Source organism: Lolium rigidum, chromosome 2 (assembly GCF_022539505.1).
Source record: "Lolium rigidum isolate FL_2022 chromosome 2, APGP_CSIRO_Lrig_0.1, whole genome shotgun sequence".
NCBI lineage: Eukaryota > Viridiplantae > Streptophyta > Magnoliopsida > Poales > Poaceae > Lolium > Lolium rigidum.
The window spans coordinates 260,813,065-260,824,117 of NC_061509.1; the positions used below are offsets into that span (position 1 = coordinate 260,813,065).

At 41.9% G+C, this 11,053-nt stretch overlaps 1 protein-coding gene across 4 annotated transcripts; it reads left to right on the forward strand.

Annotated features, from left to right (window-relative positions):
• Positions 1 to 526: 526 nt before the first annotated feature.
• LOC124693342 lies at positions 527 to 9,397 on the forward strand. Of its 4 annotated transcripts, none has more exons than XM_047226816.1 (6): positions 527 to 811; positions 1,408 to 1,498; positions 1,664 to 1,839; positions 7,603 to 7,630; positions 7,712 to 7,820; positions 8,917 to 9,397. In XM_047226816.1, the coding sequence occupies exons 1-6, from the start codon at positions 542 to 544 to the stop codon at positions 8,996 to 8,998; spliced, it is 756 nt and encodes a 251-aa protein (XP_047082772.1). In that variant the 5' UTR covers positions 527 to 541; the 3' UTR covers positions 8,999 to 9,397. The 4 variants fall into 4 exon arrangements, with proteins under 4 accessions (XP_047082772.1, XP_047082775.1, XP_047082773.1 ...); XM_047226819.1 differs by lacking the exon at positions 1,664 to 1,839 and adding an exon at positions 6,890 to 7,062; XM_047226817.1 differs by lacking the exons at positions 7,603 to 7,630; positions 7,712 to 7,820; positions 8,917 to 9,397 and adding exons at positions 2,347 to 2,374; positions 2,457 to 2,565; positions 2,958 to 3,438.
• Positions 9,398 to 11,053: the final 1,656 nt, after the last annotated feature.

The window sequence follows — 11,053 nt, forward strand, 5'->3', positions numbered from 1 at the left end:
TGTTCTGTGTAGCGTCAAGTTGCGAAGAGTGGCAGCTCTCACATCATCGTGATGGAAGAAGCAATGCACATAGAGAGGCACCACACGTGAAAGCGCGTAAAGAAAAGAAGCACTAAGAACGTTTGACACGCCCAAATGATTGAGCCCTGCAGTAAGTAACTAAATGCAGTATAAATTACTACAACGTCAACTTCACGTGACAGCCTCCTCTCGCTCGCAGAAGTTTACCTTCCCCTGTTGCACTTAAACGTCTACCCATCCACTCCACTGACGAAAGGGACCCACTGGTACCATGCCCTACCCGTCAGTAGGTCCCGTCGGCTGGGATGGCTTCGCAGCCACACCACCAACCGGCCGTGCCGGGCCCCGCTTCTCTGTCTTATCCCGAAGCCGCCGGGAAAAAGAAACGAACGCAGCAGCACTCCTCCTCCGGCCGGCTCCCGTAGCGCACGTCTCCCTCTCCCCCACCTCCGCCTTCTCCCTCCGTCGCGGGTAGACCAATCCGCGAAGCGAGGCCGAGCCGAGCGCCTAGGGTTTTCCGATGGAGCCCGCGGCCTCCGCCTCCTCCTCCTCGCCCGCCGGGCCGGCGACGGAGAGGCGGAGGGCGGAGCCGGAGGCCGCGGAGCTGAGGCTGCGGCGGAGGACGCTCGAGACCGTGCTGGAGCAGTGCCAGCGCGCGCTCGAGCTCATGCGCGAGCCCGACGACGATCTCCCACCCGGCGACGACGCCTTGCCGGGGGCGGCCGATCCGGACGACGCGGAGGGCACGCCCACCACGCCGCCCTCCGACGCCGACTACGAGACGGACGAGGTGAGGGCCGAGAGATCTCGCCGCGCGCGCGCCGCTCGGTTTATTTGTGCCTTGTCCTCCATCCATACTACTAGATTAAACAGACTTAGAATTCTCTGATTGCGACGCTGCTGGGTCGATTAATGCGCGATTTCGGACAACTCGCGGGAGGGGCTCACTCAAACTGTAGCGGTTTAGGCTATTTCTGGAATTGCAACGAATTGTGATAAGTAGTCTCGTTTGGTTGAACTGGGTCGGAATTCACCTAATGATCATCGTTCCATTTGCCAAGCATATTCATTTTTTTTTTTTTTGCCAAGCATATTCATTGACTTTCCACAACTTCTTTCAAGTAGCAGCCCCCAACTACAGAACGACAGCATGACTGTAATTAAACTGAGCTCTGGTTGCCAACATCCCCAAATTATGTTGAATTTGCACGGAGTATCCCCTAGTTTGGATGGACTAAACTATTCTGTGGCACTTCTGGGTATCGCTTACTACCAGGAAGATAGGGAGGAGAGAGGGGAAGGAGAAAAGAAGAGTTTTTTTTTTCATTGTGCTTCCTTTTGTTTTATATCTGTACTAATTTTTGCACTACGCCCCATCCACTGCAGCTGTGCAATCTTCTCAAGTCGAGGGTCGAATCGCCTGAGTTCCTTCAAAAGCTCGATAACATTCAGAAGTCGGTATACCAAAATGGCGCAGGTGCGTGTTTACCCAAACGAACTGCTACTACCTTTTGCTGGATCCAGAAATTTATCTTACGGTCAATGCATAAACTCACCTTGCCACACAATGCTGCAAATTCCCATTTACTCGCTCATTGCAATTAAACCTGACAACTGAACAGTTCTGCGATTACTCGTGTAGTAGTAGATGAGACCATATCATGGGATATCGTAAGCGCGGCGGATATATGGGATGATAAGAGTATGAACGTCAGCGATGATTCGGAGGATGGATATGTCCTCGTTAAGCAAGAGGATATAGTTGATGGGATTGCGTGCTTCATGGCTGCATACTTGCTCTCACTGAAAGAAACTAAGGTGTGCAAAGTTCACTTGACCTTTAATTTGTGAACTCCCTTGAATTGGTCTGTGTACTTGGATTTTCTAACAGTCAGTCCTGAATATCAACCTCAGCAGTCAAATGTCCATCAAGTCTTGGATTCTGTCTAAAAATCATGCTTATTTTACAGTGATTGTTGAGGTTCTGGATAGTTAAATAGGTACATAAAAGTTAGAAACATGACTTAGGGTCATGGATCACCATTTAGTCATTTACTCATACCCGTTGCACGCTTCTGGGTAATTAAATATATTTGTAGAAGTTAGATGCATGGATAAAAACCATTAGTTCAGTATGGTGTCTACTCTTCATGTGGTAGGCTTCACGCTATTTGTCCATTACACTATCTAGATCAACATGGGAAGGCCTGTCCATATTCCTTGTCGAACCTTGATTGTTAGATTGTCATCATGTAAGGGGATTTCATGTCACTCATTGATTTGGAATCTTTGCACTTCTAATACTGAAGATTTGGTGTTATGCAGGAATTGACGCCTAATCAACTTCAAGATGGTAACTTTTTTCCCCTTAATTCAGATGAATTTTGTTAGTTGAAAGTTTCCTTATGTTAGATTCCCCACCCTTCACTTCTCAGCCCTTAGCAAGACATTTTCAACTAAAAAGAGAAAAGGGAAACTTCAGAAGGCATGGGCTGGAACACAAGTTATTTATAATGTAGCGTCATGGAGTGCGACAGCTATTGGGTAAGCTATCCTTACAATCACAGTTGCTATTGGGCCATCACAAGGAAAACCACACCCAAAATCTTTTTTATCTGGCATTAATTTTGAACCGAATGCGTCTAAAGCCTGCTTTACTAAAATAAATGTAGTTGTATGCAAACCAAGAGAAATCTAGTATGATGAACCAAGAAATCCCCAGGCCCAATTGTTTAAGAAAATTGAATTACTATTCTTATGAACAGCGTTGAACAATCCGGGATCAATCCCTGCACAATATTTCGCTGGAAGCACTAGACGGCATTATTGACATGATCACACAACTCTAACTTTTTTTTGTGAGCATATGGGTGTTTGCTATTCCCGCAGCTGTGTGGCTATCTCTCTGATTTCACTCCTGTATCTTGCTCTTGCAGTATCTACCAGAATCCGGCTATTCTAAAAGCGGCAACTGCAGCCTTTTGGACATCCTGCCGTGTTGTATCCAAGTTCCTGTGAATAGTCCCATGTCATGTGCTCGTGATCTTGTACACATTGTGTGTTATGACTTCCCTGTACCTCCCCATCACGGGAAGTGTTGTTGTCAAACTCTGTGATACGCCTGTTCTGCCATGTGACTGCCGAAGTCCTTCGCAAGGTCTTCACCCGTAGGCTCATAGGCTGCTTTCAACAGTTAGATCATGTGCCAGATCTAACCACATAGTGTCTAGTGATGAGCACGTGGGGGCTGATTCCTAGTATCTGATGTACCTGTTGAGTGGAGCTTCATGCTTGCTTACTTATATCATTCATTTGTATCCAACCCCTGATTGCTATCTCCTCCTTGTATATATCAGATGTACAACCGAACATGGGCATACCTCGCCAAATGTAAATACACCGATTCGTTTGAGCTTCTTTTCTTAAGGTAATTCATGTTTGTTTTTAGAGAAAAGGTCATTAATGTTGTGCTTCAGTGTTGCCCCTTTTCATTCCTTGTGCTTCAGTGAACTTATGCCCTTTTGAGGACGGATGCTGGTGATGATGTCCTACTGAGTCCTACCTAATACCTTAATGGAATTGTAGTGCCATAGCAATAACTCATTGTAGATGGAACCGAGAGTAGCTGTCACCAGTATGTTTTCCTTTTGTACTTGCACTGCAGTTCGTTCTGTGAGACAATTTCCACACTTCAGGAGAAATCACATACATAACTGAAATTAATTCTCATTAGGACACCATATTACAAATGCTAGTTTTCACAGCGTCAACCTTGATGGTCCATATAATATTTTTTTTTCACACTAACAACTGCACCAATCCAAAAAGGCCAAACTTTGCAATGTCATGGTTCATAGGAAAGGAATAAGCAGTAACTCACTGTAGATGAAACGGAGAGCAGCCAGCAGTCAGAAATAGCTTACTGTGGCGCGCCACCTGTGCTTATATCTTGTCTGCAAAGTACAAGAATGCTTAGTTAATTTGTAAATTCTAATGAAACAATTAATTTATGTCATGTACACATTCATTTTTGGATTACCCCTACCAAAACAATTTGTTTTCTGGAATTCCGAAGTTGCATCATACATCATATATAAGATGAACAGAAATACAACCACCATGACATGTTCATGGCCACTTTATGTCCTGCAGGATGTAATGCCCTTGCAGCAATTGATTAAGCAGTACATGTTGGGCCATCGAAAAGAAAATAAAAAGGTCTACCTTTCAGTTCATTACTCCAACCAATCCACACATCATCCTTAACATGGCCGCATCAGCTGAAAGAACAAACTAGTAAGAAAAGATTGTTGCTGAACCGTGCAAGATTGATAGATAGACAAACCTAATGCCTGACATTCATGAGACGCTGAAAATGCTGAGTGAGTTCTACAGAAAAATTGCCATGAGTTGTGTCAAAATATCAAGTCTAGCAATCTCCTGCAACTAATGTTTAAAGTTTTTTTTTGGGTAAACGCACACAGGAGCTCTGCCTATGCACAAACTAGTAAGAAAAGATACAAGGCTAGGAGGGGTATGTTAAACGCTAAATTTCCAGTTAAGATTTAACAGCGCGCAAGGCATAAGGTGTCTCAATATCAAGATAATTAGGAAGCGATGAAGCATGGAACACCAAGTAGTACTCAATACAAATCAGCAGTCATCTGATATGCAACTTAACAGTATCATGTATCTGCCGACATTAGCATGAGCTTCCAGACATCTGAGTGGCAAGCAGTTTTACCTTTACTTATAGACTTGTCTTGTTTACCGCCTTTCACATCTTCTATTGCAGACTTCTAGTTCATCTAAGCTGTAGCCCTGTCAGAGATCTAACCAGCATTTGATATTTTAGCACGGCATTGTTTCTTTCCGACTCACTATCCATTATCATCTCAAATCATACATAAAGTTATTTTTTCATCCACCGGTGCAAATTCGCACATGAGTTTCAGTATGGAATTCGACTGAAATTCTCAAATCCCTGCTCATTTTGGAATCAACTCAGGCTACCCATCATATGACAATTCATTGCTTCTCATCTTGGTCTGTGATTCAGGGTTCAAAACAATGGGCAGCACTTCAAAATCCTTAAGCTAGTGATTTATCACTTTAACCTAAGGAATTTTTTTGTGGTATCACGTTTGGTGAAGTCCTATATAAAGCGTTTTAGTAGCTATATACATATTCACTACAATGACATATTTACTTGAAGAAAGCTAGTATGGCATACCACATAGATTGTCTTTTCACCATATGTCTAGCTATGCATTATTTTCTAGCAAAAAATTTAAAAATTGAGCATTGAGTCTAGGCTAGCTAGCTATGTTGTTAAATAGTAGTCATGTTACCATACATGAGTTCTCCAACTAACCTAAACCTAACAAAGATGGACGCACCAATTGCAAAAATATATACTTAATGCCACATTCACACATCATATATTTGCGAATCAATAGGACACAAATGAGCTCACACGTTGCAGGGTGCAATCATAGAGAGGGGTTGGTGTAGGGCCTTCAGCAATACAAATATAGATAACACGCCAAGAAGCCATGAAGATCAGGCCAACAAAATACCCACAAAAGAAAATATCACATCAATGATACCATTGGAATGAGAGGCATCAGGAGTTCAGTCGTGCCATGCAAGTTGGAACACATCACACGTGCCGGCTGATGCTCTTCCATGACAAAAATCCATTGCATTTTGTGCAATGCTTAGTGCACCTATGAGATGACTCATGGTCTTTTTTGTTCTCGGGGCTTAAGATTGAATCGTCTGAATACATCTTGCAGTAGTCTCAGGGTCTAAGCAGGTGTCTCCATTCGTCGCAGCCAGGAGAAGCTTAGAGCAGGTGTCTCCATACTAGTACAATCAGGTGCGAGTATCGTCTGATTGTCACTATTGTTCTTGTGGCTCTTGGGAGAGCCCATACTCGCACCCTTGACCCATGGCTGCTAATAGTTCAATACTGCTTCATTGCAACTAAGTGCAAGGGTCTGCCTAATCCGACCTTTGTGCACGCATGACGCTCTAGTTCTAAGGTCGTGTGACAAAAGAGAAGGGAGGAGGGATCTCGCAGCGCGCCGCCATGTACGTCCATAGTAGATACAGACTTCGAATTCTGATTGCGATGCTGCTTTGGTCAATTAATGCGTGATCTGGGAAAATTATGGGGTACCTCAAACTGTAGCGACTTAGCCAGTTCCTGAAAACTCCCATGAATCGTGATAGTCTCGTTTCACTGAACTGGGTCGGAATTCACCTCATCTTAATTCCATTTGCCAAGCATATCCATTGACTTTTCATGGCTTCTCTCAAGTAGCAGCTCCACTATGTAGAACGACAGCACGACTGTAATTAAACAGAGCTCTGGTACCCAGCTTCCTCGAATTCAGTTAAATTTGCACGGGATATTCCCTGGTTTGAATGGAGTAAACTATCATCCTCTGCTACTTCTTCTGGGTATCACTTACTACTTGGAAGATGTACTGAGATGAAAGCTAGGACTAGGGAGACAGGGAAAGGAGAAAAGAAGAGTTTTTTTTTTCATGGTGCTTCCTTTTGTTTTATTTTAGCACTGTCCTAATTTTTGTACTACACCCCGTGCCCTGCAGCTGTGTAATCTTCTCAAATCGAGGGTCGAATCGCCTGAATTTCTTCAAAAGCTCGATAGCATTCAGAAGTCGGTATACCAAAATGGAGCAGGTGCGTACCTCCCCAAACGAACTGTTACTATGTTTTGCTGTACCCAGAATTTGAACATAATTTATCTCCTTGCCACGTAATGCTGCAAACGCCCCTTTATTCGCTCATCTCAATTAAACCTGACAACTGAACAGTTCTACAATTACTCGTGTAACAGTTGATGAAACCATATCATGGGATATCGTAAGCGCGGCAGATATATGGGATGACAAGAATATGAACGTCAGTGATGATTCAGAGGATGGATATGTGCTCGTTAAGCAGGAGGATATAGTTGATGGGATTGCGTGCTTCATGGCTGCATACTTGCTCTCACTCAAGGAAACTAAGGTGTGCAAGTTCAGTTCACCTTTAATTTGTGAACTCCCTTGAATTATTCTGTGTACTTGGATTTTCTAACACAGTCAGTCCTGAATATCAACCTCACCATTCAAATGTTCATCAAGTCGTGGATTCTGACTAAAAGTCATGCTTATTTTACAGTGATTATTGAGGTTCTGGATAGTTAAATACATACATACAGAAAGTTAGAAACATGAGTTGCAGTCATGGATCACCAATACCTCAGTATGGTGTCTACTCTTCACACTATTTATCCGTTGCACACTTCTGGGTAATTAAATATATTTGTAGAAGTTAGATGCATGGATAAAAAGTTAAAAACCACTAGTTCAGTATGGTGTATACTCTTCATGTGGTAGGCTTCACGCTATTTGTCCATTGCACTATCTAAATCAACATCGGAAGGACCGTCAATATTCCTTGTCGAACCTTGATTGTTAGATTGTCATCATGGAACATGAGGATTTCATGTCACTCATTGATTTGGAATCTTTGCACTTCTAATGCTGGAGATTTCGTGTTATGCAGGAATTGACGCCCAATCAACTTCAAGATGGTAACTTTTCCCCCTTAATTCAGATGAATTTTGTTAGTTGGATGTTTCCTTATGTTAGATACCCCACCCGTCATTTCTCAGCCCTTAGCAAGACATTTTCAACTAAAAAGAGAAAAGGGAAACTTCAGAAGGCATGGGCTGGAACACAAGTTATTTATAATGTAGCGTCATGGAGTGCGACAGCTATTGGGTAAGCTATCCTTGCAATCACAGTTTCTATTATAATTCTCCCATGGTGGATTTGTTAGGGTAAGCCTCATGTCTTCAAGAGGCTCCTTTGACCTCTACCTGAATAATCTTTTTTAAGACCTAAGAGGAAACTTTACTTCTCACTGAAAAATGAAGACTTAGGACATGATTTTATCAAACTAAATGGTCTGTAAGCAACAAAAATAAACAAATACTTACCTCAGGGCAACTGGACATGATCACTGCGTGAACAAAGCATACACTAGATTAGTAAAGAAAGTTAGGATCTGATGAGTTCCATCACTTGAAGTTCCATATTGATCGAATACGTTCAGTATGCCAACTTCTGTAACATTATCTACGATACCTTAACCATCCCATCAAAATAAGTGGAGGATTCAGTAGATTGTTAAACGTTGCCCTGCCATAATGTGACATATTCCCAACGCCATCCAGTGTTATTTAACATCCAGAAAACTAGAGATCCAAGTGGGTCAGTGTTAGGGTACTTTTTACCCTCTTTTGTAAAAGAAAGAACTAAAATGATGATGTCAGGGTACCCGTTATCCTTTTTGTAAAAAAAGAACTAAAATGATGATTTCACTGAAAAAGTTAGTGCATTTTATTGAACTAACTAGGGTAAAGGGTACCCTAACTGTGACCCACTCGCATCTATACAGAAAACTGCCAAATAAAATGCGTCCCAAGCAGAAATGTCACAAGTACTGCCGCACCCTGGGCCATCACAAGGAAAACTACACCCAAAATCTTTATTCTCTGGCATTAATTTGGAACCGAATGCATCTAAAGCTTGCTTTACTAAAATCAATGTAGTTGTATGCAAACCAAGAGAAATAGTATGATGAACCAAGAAATCCCCAGGCCCTATTGTTTAAGAAAATCGAATTACTATTCTCATGAACAGCGTTGAACAATCCGGGATCAATCCCTGCACAATATTTCGCTAGAAGCACTAGATGGCATTATTGACATGATCACACAACTCTTAACTTTTTTTTGTGAGCATATGGGTGTTTGCTATTCCCGCAGCTGTGTGGCTATCTCTCTGATTTCACTCCTGTATCTTGCTCTTGCAGTATCTACCAGAATCCGGCTATTCTAAAAGCGGCAACTGCAGCCTTTTGGACATCCTGCCGTGTTGTATCCAAGTTCCTGTGAATAGTCCCATGTCATGTGCTCGTGATCTTGTACACATTGTGTGTTATGACTTCCCTGTACCTCCCCATCACGGGAAGTGTTGTTGTCAAACTCTGTGATACGCCTGTTCTGCCATGTGACTGCCGAAGTCCTTCACAGGGTCTTCACCCGTAGGCTCATAGGCTGCTTTCAACAGTTAGATCATGTGCCAGATCTAACCACATAGTGTCTAGTGATGAGCACGTGGGGGCTGATTCCTAGTATCTGATGTACCTGTTGAGTGCAGCTTCATGCTTGCTTACTTATATCATTCATTTGTATCCAACCCCTGATTGCTATCTCCTCCTTGTATATATCAGATGTACAACCGAACATGGGCATACCTCGCCAAATGTAAATACACCGATTCGTTTGAGCTTCTTTTCTTAAGGTAATTCATGTTTTTTTTTAGAGATAAGGTCATTAATGTTGTGCTTCAGTGTTGCCCCTTTTCATTCCTTGTGCTTCAGTGAACTTATGCCCTTTTGAGGACGGATGCTGGTGATGATGTCCTACTGAGTCCTACCTAATACCTTAATGGAATTGTAGTGCCATAGCAATAACTCATTGTAGATGGAACCGAGAGTAGTTGTCACCAGTATGTTTTCCTTTTGTACTTGCACTGCAGTTCGTTCTGTGAGACAATTTCCACACTTCAGGAGAAATCACATACATAACTGAAATTAATTCTCATTAGGACACCATATTACAAATGCTAGTTTTCACAGCGTCAACCTTGATGGTCCATATAATATTTTTTTTCACACTAACAACAGCACCAATCCAAAAAGGCCAAACTTTGCAATGTCATGGTTCATAGGAAAGGAATAAGCAGTAACTCACTGTAGATGAAACGGAAAGCAGCCAGCAGTCAGAAATAGCTTACTGTGGCGCGCCACCTGTGCTTATATCTTGTTTGCAAAGTACAAGAATGCTTAGTTAATTTGTAAATTCTAATGAAACAATTAATTTATGTCATGTACACATTCATTTTTGGATTACCCCTACCAAAACAATTTGTTTTCTGGAATTCCGAAGTTGCATCATACATCATATATAAGATGAACAGAAATACAACCACCATGACATGTTCATGGCCACTTTATGTCCTGCAGGATGTAATGCCCTTGCAGCAATTGATTAAGCCGTACATGCTGGGCCATCGAAAAGAAAATAAAAAGGTCTATGTAATGTCCCAGGTTTAGAGACGATCGAGGGGTAGATTTTAGAAAGGGATGTGCCTTGCATTGTAATTTACGGGGAAATTTCGCGCTTTTAAACAAAAACTGCATCGAAGGGGGACAAGTTTCTCTCTCGACACCTTACAGGGTTAGGGTTTCGAGAGTGCGACAAACTTGCTCTTATCTAACTAAACTAGGATTTTGAGAAGAGAGGGGAGAGTTTGCATCATAACTTAAGTTGCATGATTGAATTCAAACTTAAGTTGAATTTGAATTTCAAATTCAAACATCAAATGAATATCTCATAAATTCAATTGTGAGGAAATTCATCAAGTAAATTATAAATAATAAACAATATGAACAATTAAACTATAGTAAAGCTCATTAGAGAAAACTTTGAGCTTTATTGATTAACACACAAGATACATTGTCTTTACATTATTCATAATGGAAATAAATGAATTTTACAACACCTTACAAGAATTGGAGAAATTGAAGAATAAAAGAAAATAAAAAGAAAAGTACAAGGATGGATCTTATCCTAAATACTACAAGATCATCTTCACTTGATCTTGAATTTGATGATCTCCATATCCATTTTGATCAATTGTTGATTCCACCGTCAGAACAAAGCAAGACAAGAATTAAGCCAAGTGGCAAAGCCACTTGGCAGGTTAGCAAATAAAGGAAATGAAGGGGATATGATCAAGCTGCCGAGCTGATCCTCTCCAAGCCAAGTTCAGAGTATCAGGTGCACACACACACACACAGGCAGCTCACACTGCGTGTGTGCATGCTCAACACCAAGCCACTGAGTGTGCATGTAGCACAACACACACACACATCATCAGTGAGT